A 14,348-nucleotide genomic window follows, 5' to 3' on the forward strand; every position below is an offset into this window, starting at 1 on the left:
TTTCCAGTATTCCCAACAGTTTTTTTTTTTTTTTTCAAATAATGAATTCTTATCCCAAATGTTGGTGTCTTTGGGTTTGTCAAAATCTAGATTTCTATAGTTGTACCCTATTTTGTCCTGTGTACCCAATCTTTTCCCCTGATCGACTAGTCTATTTCTTAGCCAATACCAAATGGTTTTAATGACTGTTGTTTTATAATATAGTTCTAGATCAGGTACAGCTAGACCAACTTCATTTAATTTTTTTTTCATTACTTCCCTTGAAATTCTCGACCTCTTATTGTTCCATATAATTTCTGTTGTTATTTTTTCTAGGTCATTAAAATAGTTTCTTGGGAGTCTGATTGGTATAGCACTAAATAAATAGATTAGTTTGGGGAGCATTGTCATCTTTATTACATTCGCTCGGTCTATCCAAGAGCACTTAATGTCTTTCCAATTATTTAAATCTGACTTTATTTTTGTGGCAAGTGTTTCGTAATTTTGCTCATATAATTCCTGACTTTTCTTTGGTAGATGGATTCCCAAATATTTTATAGTCTTGACAGTTGTTTGGAATGGAATTTCTCTTTGTATCTCTTGCTGTTGCATTTTGTTGGTGGTGTATAAAAATGCTGGAAAATTATGTGGATTTATTTTGTATTCAGCAAATTTGCTAAAGTTGTGAATTCCAATAACTTTTTATTAGAATCTCTTGGGTTCTCTAACTATACCATCAAACCATCTGCAAAGAGTGATAGTTTGATTTCTTCATTACCTACTCTTATTCCTTTAATCTCTTTCTTGAATCTTATTGCCGTGGCTAGCATTTCTAATACAATATTGAATAGTAATGGTGATAGTGGGCAACCTTTTTCACTCCTGATCTTACTAGGAAAGGTTCCAGTTTATCTCCATTACCTAGTATGCTTACTGATGGTCTTAAGTATAGGCTCATGGCTATTTTAAGGAATAGTCCATTTATTCCTATTCTCTCAAGTGTTTGTAGTAGGAATGGATGTTATATTTTATCAAATGCTTTTTTTTGCATCTATTGAGATGATCATAAGCTTTTTTAAAATTTGATTATTAATATGGTCAATTATACTAATAGTTTTCCTAATAGTTTTCCTAATATTAAACCAGCCCTGCATTCCATTCCTTGTATAAATCCTACTTGATCATAGTGTATTATTCTGGGGATGATTTTCTGAAGTCTTTTTGCTAATATCTTATTTAAGATTTTAGCATCAATATTCATTAAGGAGATTGGTCTATAGTTTTCTTTCTCAGTTTTCAACCTACCTCGTTTAGTATCATCAGTGACATGTCTGTGTCATATAAAGAGTTTGGTAGGACTCCTTCATCCTCTATTTTTTCAAATAATTTATATAACATTGGGGCTACTTGTTTTTTAAATGTTTGGTAGAATTCACATGTAAACCCATCTGGTCCTGGGGATTTTTTCTTGGGGAGTTGAGTAATAGCTTGTTCTATTTCTTTTTTCTTAAATGGGACTATTTAAGCAGTTTACCTCCTCCTCTGTTAATCTAGGAAGCCTATATTATTGGAGGTAGTCATCCATTTAAAATTGGGCAAAGTAACTCCTTATTATTTCTCTAATTTCCTCTTCGTTGGTGGAAAAATCCCCCTTTTCATTTTTAAGACGAACAATTTGTTTTCCCTTTCCTTTTTCTAATCAGATTTAACAAAGTTTTATCTATTTTATTAGCTTTTTCATAAAACCAACTCTTAGTTTTATTTATCAATTAAAAGGGGTTTTTTTCTTTCTTTTTTTTTTTTTCTTTCTTTATTTTTTTACTGAGGCTGGGGTTCAGTGACTTATCCAGGGTCACACAGCTAGGAAGTGTCAAATGTCTGAGGCCAGATTTGAACTCAAGGCTGGTGCTCTATCCACTGGGCCACCTAGCTGCCCACTATTTTCAATATTATTGATTTCTCCTTTTAATTTTAGAATTTCAAGTTTAGTTTTTGGTTGGGACTATTTAAGCAGTTTACCTCCTCCTTCTCTTAATCTAGGAAGCCTATATTTTTGGAGGTAGTCATCCATTTAAAGTTGGGGAAAGTAACTCCTTATTATTTCTCTAATTTCCTCTTCATTGGTGGAAAGATCCCTCTTTTCATTTGTAAGACTAACAATTTAAGTTTTCCCTTTCCTTTTTCTAATCAGATTTACCAAAGGTCTATCTATTTTATTAGCTTTTTCATAAAACCAACTCTTAGTTTTATTTATTAATTCAATAGATTTTTTTTTCATTTTTTTGTTTTTTTTCTTATTTTTTTTCCTGAGGCTGGGGTTAAGTGACTGGCCCAGGGTCACACAGCTAGGAAATGTTAAATGTCTGAGGCCAGATTTAAACTCAGGTCCTCCTGAATTCAAGGCTGGTGCTCTATCCACTGGGCCACCTACCTGCCCACTACTTTCAATATTATTGATTTCTCCTTTTAATTTTAGAATTTCAAGTTTAGTGTTTGGTTGGGGGGTTTATTTTGGTCCTTTTCTAGCTTTTCAAGTTGCAGGCCCAATTTATTGATCTTCTCTTTCTCTCTTTTATTCAAGTAAGCCTCTAAAGACATGGCATTTCCCCTTATCACCTCTTTTGCTGCATCCCACAAATTTTGGTATGATGTCTCATCATTGTCATTATCTTGTGTGAAATTATTATTTTTTTCTATCATTTGCTGTTTTACCTAGTCATTTTTAAGATGAGATTATTTAGTTTCAAATTACTTTTTGGTCTATTTGCCCCTAACTTCTTGTTGAATGTAGTTTTTATTGCATTGTGATCTGAGATGAAGGCATTTACTATTTCTGCCTTCCTGCATTAAATTTTGAGATTTTTACGTCCCAATATATGGTCAATTTTTGTATTGGTTCCATGAACTGCTGAGAAAAAAGTATACTCCTTTCTATCACCATTCAGTTTTCTCCAAAGATCTATCATACCTAGTTTTTCTAATGTTCCATTTACCTCTTTAATTCCTTTCTTATTTTTTTTATGGTTTGATTTATCTAATTCTGAGAGTGCAAGGTTAAGGTCTCTCACTATTATAGATTTGCTGTTTAATTTTTTTTGCAACTCTCTTAACTTCTCCTTTAGGAAGTCAGATGGCATACCATTTGGTGCATATATGTTTAGTATTGATATCGTTTCATTATCTATGCTACCTTTTAGCAGGATATGGTTTCCTTCCTTATCTCTTTTAATTGGATCAATTTCTGCTTTTGCTTGATCTGAGATAAGGATGGCTAGCCCTGCTTTTTTGGCTTCACCTGAAACATAATAGATTCTTTTCCAACCTTTTACCTTTACTCTGTATGTATCTCCCTCCTTTAAATGTGTTTCCTGTAAACAACATATTATAGGGTTCTGACATTTGATCCAGTCTGCTATCTGCCTCAGTTTAATGGGAGAGTTCATGCCATTCACATTTAGAGTTAAAATTACTAATTCTGTATTTCCTGCCATCATATTATTCCCTGATTATGCTTTTTTTTCCCCCTTGTCCCCCTGAAACCTTTACCCAGTATTGAATTTATGGACCCCACTTGTGATGCATAGCCCTCCCTTTTAAGTATCCCTCCCCCCTCTTTTTAAGTCCCTTCTCCTTTCTTGTACCCTTCCCTTATTCCTCTTTTTCTTTTCCTTTTTCCTCTCCGCACTTTTAATGAGGTGAGAGAGAATTCTGTGAAAAACAAATATGTCAATTATTTACTCTTTGAGCCTACTCTGATGAGAGTAAGATTTATACAATATTTCTCCCCCTCTCTAAGTTCCCTCAGATGTGGTAAATTTTCTATGCCTCCTCCTGGGATTTAGATTCCTTCTTTTTATCTTTCCTTTCCCATTTTATGATACTATCTCCTTCCCTTTACTACTTCTTTTTCATGTTATATCAGTAAAATTAAATTATCCATGTGGACTTTGTATCCACAACAGAGATACAGTTCTCAAGAGTGCTTTTTACCTTTTTTTTTTTTGCTTCTCTTGAGACTTGTGGATGTAGATCAAATTTTTTGTTTAAATCTGTTTTTTTTTTTTTTTTTTTTTTCCTTAGAAACAAATGGAATTCCTCTGTTTCATTAAATGTCCATCTTCTTCCATGGAAGAAAATGCTAAACTTAGTTGGATAGTTTATTATTGGTTGCAATACTAGTTCTTTTGACTTTCAGAATATCAGGTTCTAGGCCCTACGATCCTTTAATGTGGAGGCACCCAGGTCTTGAGTGATCCTTATTGTGGAATCTTGATATGAATTTTTTTTTTTTTCCTGGCTACTTGCAATATTTTTTCCTTAGTTTGGTAGTTTGGCAGCTTAGCCACAATGTTCTTTTTTTAGGGTCTTTTTCAGAAGATGTTCGAGGAATTCTTTCATCGCCTATTTTCCCTTCTGTTCCTATTATCTCTGGACAATTCTCGTTGATGATTTCCTGTAAAATAGAATCTGGGCTCTTTTTTTTCATCATAATTTTCAGTAAGTCCAATGATCCTCAGATTATCTCTCCTAGATCTATTTTCCAAGTCTATAGATTTTCCCAGTAAATATTTGATGTTATTCTCCAGCTTTTCATTTATTTATTTTTTTGTTTTGTTTTGTTTTGTTTGACTGATTCTTGATTTCTCAATGAATCATTCATTTCTATTTGTTCAGTTCTGATTTTTAATGAGTCATTTTCCTTCAAATTTTTAGTTCTTTTTGTATGGGTCCAATTGAGCTTTTAAATGAATTATTTTGCTCAGTTGAATTTTTTTTCATTTCACTATTTTTTTAGTGAGTTATTTTCTTTTTCCACATCACAAACACTACTTTTTAAGGATTTTTTTTATCTTCTCCAATTCAGAAATCTTACTTTCCTGTTTTTTGTTAATCTTTTCTAATTCACAAAATTTTGTTTCCCTGCACCTCCTGTGAATTCTGTATTTTTTTCCAACTCAAATTTCAGGACGTTGTTATTCTCTATCATAGCTTCTCTTTCCTTTCCCCATTTTTCTTCAAAATCTCTTAACTTTTGAACAGTCTCTTCTAGGAGAGGATTATGTGTTGACGGGCATGTATCATTCCCTTTTAGGCTGTTATCTGGAGAGTGTTTGCTGTTAGCTTCCTTGGGGTTGGATACCAGCTCTTTCTCAGTATAGAATGTGTCAATCATTCTCTTCAGTTTCTTACTCATTCTTAAAACTCTGTGGGGGTCTGCTCTTTTGTATGAAATTTACCAGCTTTCTCCCAGACAGTTGATAGGATGCAGCAATCCTTTGACTGGGCTAAGAGAGAACTCTGGGAGAGAGTTCTCTTCCTCCCAACAGAAATGACTCAGAGGTGGTTAGCAGGGCTGCAGCAAGGAGTGCCCATTGAAGGACCCACACTATGTCACCTAGCAACTGCCCTGAGACTAGAGGCTGAACAGTAAAAGCGTCACAAACCCCAGGCAAAGCCTCCCATAGGGCCGTAAATATTACCAGCTGACACAAAAAGCCCCTGCTCTTAAACTGGACATCTCTGCTCAGAAAGCACACTTGCTGTTGCAGGGGTTCTGCTGCTGTGGGAGTTCCACTGCTGCTGAAGTTTCACTACTGTGAGAATTCCACTACCTCAGGCTGAGCCCCACACTATGAGGATCACAGCCTGCCCCAGGCTGTGTCCCCTGCTGTTCACATTCTTAACTGCCCTAAGGAAAAGCCCCGGACAGCAGAAGGGGGCTGCACACCATAATGAGATTAGTGTTAGGTAACTTCTGGTTTGGGGTGATTATATTTTCTGGATTTTTACTTTAAAGTGGCTTTGATTTCTCTTCTTATGTGCCATTTTACAAGCAGAGTGGAGCTATCAGCCTATGCCAGATTCCTCTATCTCAGTGGCTTCTCTGATCCCAGAGTTCTCCCCAGCCCATTTGACTCAATGTGCTAGCCCTTAGTCCAACCCTGTCTGTGCCGGTGCTTTTTTTCCTCCTCTTAGAACCGACCTTTTCTGTTAAAATTCCAGATTCTCTTTTTCTGGTAAGTTGTGCTTCTAATCCTTGTGGTTTTTATCAGTCCAGCATTATTTTTGAAGCTGATTTCACTAGTTGGTATTGATGGTAAAAGGGAGCTTAGAAATGCATGTGTATCTTCTGTGCCATCTTGGCTCTGCCCCACTTTCTTTCCTTTTTCTAATCAAATTTACCAAAGGTTTATCAATTTTATCGTTTTTTTTCATAAAACAAACTCTCAAGTTTTATTTATTAATTTAAAAGTTTTTTTATATTCAATTTTATTTTCATTTTCATTTTAGTATTCCAAGTTAATATTTGATGGGAGGGTTAATTTGCTCTTTTTCTAACTTTTTAAGTAGTAAACCCAATTCATTGATCTTCTTTCTCTATTTTATTCAAGTAAGCCTCTAGAGATATAAAATTTTCCCTTATTACCACTGTGGCTGCATCCCACAAATTTTGGTATGTTGTCTCATTGTCGTCATTCTCTTGAGTGAAATTATTGTGTCTATGATTTGACCCATTCATTCCTTAGGATGAGATTATTTAGTTTCCAATTACTTTTTTGTTTAGCCCTAGCTTTTTGTTGAATGTAGTTTTTTCATTGTGATCTAAAAAGAATGAATTTACTATTTCTAACTTTCTGCATTTAATTTTGAGGTCTTTATGTCCCAATATATGGTCAATTTTTGTAGAAGTTCCATGAACTGCTGAGAAGAAAGTATACTCCTTCCTGTCTCTATTCAGTTTTTTCAAAAGATCTGTCATATCTAACTTTTCCAATATTACCAATATTTACCTCTTTAACTTCTTTCTTATTTGTTTTGTGGTTTGATTTATCTAATTCTGAAAGTGCAAGGTTGAGTTCTCCAACTATTATAGTTTGCTGTGTATTTTTTCTTCCAACTCTTTCAACTTCTCCTTTAGGAGATCTTGGCGCACCATATATGCACAATATATATTCACTACTTGGTGCATATATGTTTAGTATTGATACTGCTTCATTGTCTATGCTACTCTTTTGCAAGATGTACTTTCCTTCCTTATTTCTTTTAATTAGATAATATTTTGCTTTTCTTGATCTGAAAATGGCTAGCCCTGCTATTCTGAATTCACCTGAAGCATAATGAATAGATTCTCCTACAGCCTTTTACCTTGACTCTGTATGTATTACCCTGCTTTAAATGTGTTTCCTGCAAACCATATATTGAAGGATTCTGGCTTTTGATGCAGTGTGCATCAGACTCCACTTTATGGGAGAATTCATCACATTCACATTTACAGTTAAAAGTACTAATTCTGTATTTTCTGCCATCTTATTATCCCCAGATTATACTTTCGTTTTCCTTTCCCTCTTTACCCATGTCCCCAGTATTAAACTTAGGGCACCACTTGCCTCATGCCGCTCTCCCTTTTTAGAATCCCTCCCATCCCCTTTCAGTCCCTCCTCCTTTCCTTTAATTTTGTCTTATTTTTTTTTCTGTATTCCCTTCTATTTAGTTTACTCCTTTCCTTCTCCCTTTTCATCTCCCACATTTCAATGGGGTGAGAGAAGTTTCTCTGTAAACCAAATATGTCTAATATTTTCTCTTTGAGCCAAATCTGATGAGAGTACGATGTACCTCCCTCTCCCTTAATTCCCTCAGATATAATAGGTTTCCTTTGCCTCTTTGTGTGATGTAATTTCCCTCTTTTTATCTCCCCTTTTCCCTTTTCTGATAAAATCCCCTTTCCACTTTTATTTTACAATTTTTTAAATATTATAACAGTAAAACCAAATTATACAAATGCTCTTTATGTATGCCTATAACAAAAAACAAGAGTTCTTTTTATCTTTTATGGTTCTCCTATTGGGAGGTTAAATTTTTTGTTTAGCTCTATTTATTTATTTATTTTTTCATTAGGAATAAATGGAATTCACTTGTTTCATTGAATGTCTATCTTCTTCCCTGGAAGAAAATGTGCAGCTTAGCTGGGTAGTTTATTCTTGGCTGCATTCCAAGTCTTTTTGACTTTCAGAAGCTGAGATTCCAGGCCCTTTGATCCTTTAATGTGGAAGCTGCTAGATTCTGAGTTATCCTATATTGTCGCTCCTTGGTATTGTTTTTTTTTTTTTTTTTTTTTTTTTTTTTTTTTTTTTTTTCTCTGGCTGCTTGTAACATTTTTTCCTAAGTCTGACAGTTCTGAAATTTAGCCACGTTATTACTTGACGTTTTCATTTGGGGTTTCAATGCCTATTTTACCTTCTGATTCTCTTACATGTGAGGCAGTTCTCTTGGAGGATTTTCTGAAAAATAGTGTCTAGGCTCTTTTTGCTCATCATGCTTTTCAGAGATTCCAATTATCCTTAGATTATGTGTCCTAGATCTATTTTCCAGGTCTCTTATTTTTCCACGTAGATATTTAACATTTTTTTCTATTTTTTTCATTTTTTTGTTTTTTCTTGACTGATTCTTGATGTCTCAAATAATCATTCATTTCTGTTTTTTCAATTCTGAGTTTTTAAACTAATTTTATAAATATAATTTTTTCATAGTACATATGCATGAATATATATATTTTTTTACATTATCCCTGTATTCATTTTTCCAAATTTTCCCCTCCCTCCCTCCCTGCCTCTACTCCCTCCCCTAGATGACAGGCAATTCCATGAATATTAAATGTACTACAGCATAACCTAGATATAATATATGTGTGTAAATCCAATTTTCTTGTCGCATGGTAATAATTGGATTCCAAAGGTATAAGTAACCTGGGTAGAAAGATAATAATGCAAGCAGTTTACATTCAATTCTGATCAGTTCTGATTTTTAATCAAATCAGTTCTTATTTTTAATAAGTTATTAGCTTCATTAACTTTTTTCCCTTCTTTTTCTATATGTCCAATTGAGTTTTTAAATGACTTGTTTTGCTCTATGGAATTTTTTCCATTTCACTCATTTTTTTTTTGTTTGTTTGTTTTGTTTTGTTTTGTTTTGTTTTGTTTTGTTTTTAATGAGTTATTTTCATTTTTCCAATGAACAAATCTTACTTTCCTGGGACTTCTTTACCTTTTCCAATTCACAAATTCTGTTTACCTGGGAGTCCCTTACCTTTTCCATTTCACATTTCAGGAAGTTGTTTTCTTTTTCCACTTTATCAAATCTTTCTTTTAATGAGTTATATGCATTTCTCATGCTCTTTTGCAGAGCTTCTCTTTTTTTTTTATCCATTTTTCTTCTAGCTCTGTTTTAGGATATTTTCTGATTTCTTCCAGTTGAACTTGTCTGATGGGGATCAGGTTATATCCCCCCTTTGTTTTTGTTTTTGTTTTTTTTTTCTGGAAATTTTCTTCTATTAGTCTCCTTAGGGTTAGAAATCTGCTCTATTTCTGTATAGAAGCTATCTATAGTTAAAGCTATCTTGGCTTTTTTATTCATTTTTTTTAAAGCCCTTAGTGTCTGGCTTCAGGGCAAGGAGGTTCTCAGCTTCCTCTGCAAAACAGGGACAGATAGACAGTAACTGTCCTGCAAAAACAGGCTTGAAGAGTGGACATTCTGCTGCAAAGTCTTACTGCCCTGGGCAGAGCCCCCACTGTGCAGAAATTATGAGTGTCTTGGGCAGAACCCTGCTATGCAGTAGTGTGATTTTCTTTGGAAGTACCCCACTGGGCAGGAAGTGTGCCCTGGGCAGAGCCCCATTAGTGGCTGCCTTGGGACAAGCGGTTGAGCAGCAGAAGTGTCTCTGTTCTGGTAGACTATGGCTGAACAGCTGTACTGGGGTTGTGCTGGGTCACTCCTGGTGCTGGGTGGGTATGGTCAGGTCCTGTTAAACTCTGGTGTTTTGGCGTATATGCTACTTTTGGTGTTTGTGTAACTTCTCTGTTGATCTACTGCTTTTCAATTAAAGCAGAGCAGACAATGTGTGGTAGAGTCCTCCATGCAAATTCTCCACCCACAGGGATCACACTGTGCTCCGGGTCCACTCAGCATGGGCAAGCCTCCGTGTTCTGACTCCCTGGCTGCTCTGGACTCCTCCTACCCGATCAAGACAGACTTTATCTGGCGAAGTTCCAAGTAATCTTTGGCTGGCAAAGTGTTGTACTCCCAATATTTGGGAATCCTACCAGTCAAGCATGATTTCTGAGGCTGAATTAGGTATATAGTAAGTGAGGGTAGAAGGGAGTTCAGAATGAAGCATCTATCCTCTCCACCATCTTGGCTCTGCCCCCCCCCCCCCCCCCCCCCGGGAAGTAGTATTTTTTTTAAAACAAGATCTCTGGTTCTTTTTCTAAAGCTCTCATTTCCTTTCTCCACTTTCCTTTTAACTCTTTTAAGATCTATTTATAATTCTTACTAAGAGAATCTTCAGAGTTGCAGACCAAGTTATCTTACATTTTGAGGCTTGACCTGATGGCTTTTTGCCTCAAGTGTCATCAGGGTTTGAGGTCTGCACTTCCCTATCTCCATAGAATCTATCTATGGTCAGAGTTCTTTTGCTTTTCATTTTTAAATGTTCTGGTCTGCTCTTAGGACAATAGGGAAATTGTCCCAAATTTCCTCTATCTCAAATTTCCTCTACAGGCAACAGTAGTTTCATGCTTCCCTGGGGCCAGGGTTGCTGTCTTCCATCTAGTGCTGTGTAAGCATGGCTAAACCCATTTGTTTTCCTGGGGTTTGGGGTCTCATTATTTGTCTTCTGAAGTTGAGTTGAAAGTCTTTCAGCAGAAGATATTTTGGAAGAACTTCAGGAAAAGTCTGTTTGCTGATCCAGTGGTTTCTGAACCAAGACAGAATAGCTTGTATTATAGTTAAAAGATTCCCAGTAAATTTCTCCAGGGGACAGAATCCACTCTGACCTCAGTCCCTGTATTGTACCTTTGCTGGGCCACCTCCACCCTACCCCTGTTCTTCAGACCGACTTTTCCTGAGGTTCTTCCAAAGTATCTTCTGCTGAAAATATATGTGGATTCTGTCACTCGAAAACCAATTCAGAGGCTTTATGTGACAAAAGGAAGGAAGAGCTCAAAGATTTGTGCATTTTTTGTCTCTTTGATTTTATGTTTTAAAAAACTACCATACTAAAATATCTGCCTAGGGAGAAGCATTAGCTACTTTGATATTTATGAACATAGTTGATATCTTCAGGCCCTCCACTCTTCAGGAAAGTATCTAGAAATACCATTTTTGGCTGCATAGTATAAAATGACATTTTTAGCTTATTTATGTTTAAATGGAAATAAATCATTATTAGATAACTCAATATGTATTATGTTATATAATGAAATTTCACTTAAAATATATCAGAGAGTAGCGGGAACTCTAAATTCTCAGTCTGAGGAGACACAGTGAACATTTTTGCAGGTCCTAACCAGTTGGGTAAACTGGCTAAAGAGCTGTCCTTTACTGTCAGAAGACATAGGTTTAAAACTCACTTCTGATACATCCTAGCTGGTTGACTCTACACAAGTTGCTTAACCTCACAGTGCCTCAACTTAATAATTCACTAAGAATATCATTTGCAATAAAGGCTTCATTTCCAAAATATAAAGAGAATTGACTCTAATTTATAAGAAATCAAGCCATTCTCCTATTGATAAATGGTCAAAGGATATGAACAGACAATTCTCAGAAGAAGAAATTGAAACTATTTCTAGCTATATGAAAAGATGCTCCATGTCATTATTAATCAGAGAAATGCAAATTAAAACAACTCTGAGATACCACTACCCATCTCTAATTGGCTAGAATGACAGGGAAAGATAATGCAGAATGTTGAAGGGGATGTGGGAAAACAGGGACACTGACACATTGTTGCTGGAATTGTGAATGCATCCAGCCATTCTGGAGAGCAATTTTCAACTTTGCTCAAAAAGTTATCAAACTGTGCATCCCCTTTCACCCAGCAGTTTTACTTCTGGTCTTATATCCCAAAGAGATCTTAAAGAAGGTAAAGGGATGCGGATGCCCATTGATTAGAGAAGGGCTGAATAAATTGTGGTATATGAATATTATGGAATATGATTGCTGTGTAAGAAATGACTAGCAGGATGATTTCAGAAAAGCCTGGATAGATTTACATGACCTGATGCTGAGTGAAATGAGTAGGACCAGAAGATCGTTGTATACTTGCACAACAATACTATATGATGATCAATTCTGATGGATATGGCCATTTTCAACAATAAGATGAACCAAATCACTTCCAATAGAGCAATAATGAACTGAACCAGCTACACCCAGCATAAGAACCACTACATAGAATTCCCAATCCCTCTAATTTTGTCCGGCTGCATTTTATATTTCCTTCACAGGCTAATTGTACACTGTTTCAAAGTCCGATTCTTTTTGGACTGCAAAACAACCTTTTGGTTGTGTGTGTGTGTGTGTGTGTGTGTGTGTGTGTGTGTGTATATATGTATAAATTTCTACTTTAAGATATCGAACATGTATTGACCAACCTGCCATCTTTGGGGTGGGGGGGAACGAGGGGAAAAATTAGAAAAAACGGTTTCGCAATTGTCAATGTTGTGAAATTCCCCATGCATATATCTGGTAAATAAAAACTATTAAATTAAAAGAATATCATTTGCAGAGAAATTCCCTGTTTATCAGTGAAGGTAATTTTTATCACTGTGATTTCCATACAAATGAAATCTCATATTCCTTTGGACATAATTAGTTCAAAAGCAATCTGGCAGCATCATTTTCAATGTTTTGGAGAAACTCAATTTTGGAGAATGATTTATGAATTAAATAACAAAATAATATACCTAGTGAAATGGAGAAATAGTTATCTCTTAGTTCTTTCCCTTAGACTCATGTCATGGTTCGTAGTAAAAAAAAAAGAATTTCTTATTTTATTGCCCAGTACAATATTTTTAAACTATATTTTGCAGTCAAAGATCAGAAGAAATAATAGATGTGCATTGTAAATCATTACTTTTGTTTTTATTTTTAGTTTCCCTTCCCAAGAAGACTTGAATAGAAAAAATACATTGGTTTTCTACTTATTAATCCCTTTCTTCCAGGGATTATAGAGCTTTAGACAGGTTACATTGTTTTGGATCTCTTGCCCATGGAGAAGAGATAGAAATATGTTATGTTATGCTAAACTGAATGTCTGTGGATTTCTCTGATTTATAAAAGGGAATATTCTGCCATGTCATGCTGAATGTGGCAGTACTATATTTCCAAACATTTTATCTGTGAGGACTGTGGTAAGAAAGTCGATCTTTCCCAATATCGTCTTTGCAATCTACTTACATAAAAAAGCCCAAATTAATCATGTTAGAGCAGATTGTTCTTTTTATTTATGGTATTTGCTTAGAGATATGGTGCTCTGAAAGTGCGAAGCAATTAATGTAACCAGATCACTCACAGATAACTCATATTTTAAGACCACCTCTTTCTACCCACCTCATTCAACTTAAAGACATTTATCTTTATCACAATTCCCTTTGAATCATATTGGCGTTGCTCAAATATACATTGTAGAATAGCTTTAAAATTATGCCTTTTATATTAATTTTTATATATTAAGTTTTAATTGTATTTTACTTTTTTCTACAATAGCAGAAGAAAGTTCTTCAGAAGATTCTACAAGCAGGTAGGCTTTGTAGCTTTTGATTAATCTTCTTGGTCCAGTCTTCAATAGGTTTTTCAATTCAGACAAAGCAGACTGTCATGAATCCAAAATTTTTATACTACTATAGTATACTATGCTATACTATGCTATAGAATTTTTATACTATCATATTAATTCATGTTTTTGCTTAATTAACTTTCAACAAATTAGGTTTACTGGACACCTACTAGGTACATGTGCATTTGCACATATATATATATATATATATATATATATATATATATATATATATATATATATATATATATATATATATATATATGTACATTATTATGTGTGTATATATGTTTATGCATATATTGCATATGTGTGTGTATATATACACACACATATATGTACACTATGTGTATGTGTGTGCATGTGTTTATTCAAGCTTATTTATCAGATTATTAACTGTTTTGTGTATAGATAGTTGACTGAGGAAGCTGAAGGATTAAGTGACTAGTTTGGGTTCATGAAATCATTATGTGACAAAGGAAGAAGTTGAATCCACTGTATTTTTACCCCCTTCCTACTTCCTATCCACAAAACCCTAATAGAACTATTAATAAATAGTATTTGATGAATGAAGAATGAACCAGCTATGTTCCATATGGCCACACCACATGTTAGCCACCTGGAAGGGGGCTTTTAAATCACATCTGCAATGCAAATATGTATCATCTTCTACTTGCAGAAGTTTTACCTAAGTGCTCAGATCAAGGAGTTATCAACAGGGGCTGGGGGTTAGTCACTGGGACCAGGATCCTAA

At 34.9% G+C, this 14,348-nt stretch overlaps 1 protein-coding gene across 3 annotated transcripts in view; it reads left to right on the forward strand.

Annotated features, from left to right (window-relative positions):
• The window catches only part of LOC141544616 (uncharacterized), a 109,960-nt gene that overhangs the window by 69,444 nt on the left and 26,168 nt on the right, over positions 1-14,348 (forward strand). For all 3 annotated transcript variants that reach the window (XM_074271010.1, XM_074271008.1, XM_074271009.1), the window contains exon 10: positions 13,525-13,558. In XM_074271010.1, coding sequence (XP_074127111.1) covers positions 13,525-13,558 — 34 coding nt within the window. The remainder of the gene's footprint in view (positions 1-13,524; positions 13,559-14,348) is intronic.

This window comes from Sminthopsis crassicaudata, chromosome 5 (genome assembly GCF_048593235.1).
Source record: "Sminthopsis crassicaudata isolate SCR6 chromosome 5, ASM4859323v1, whole genome shotgun sequence".
Classification (NCBI taxonomy): domain Eukaryota; kingdom Metazoa; phylum Chordata; class Mammalia; order Dasyuromorphia; family Dasyuridae; genus Sminthopsis; species Sminthopsis crassicaudata.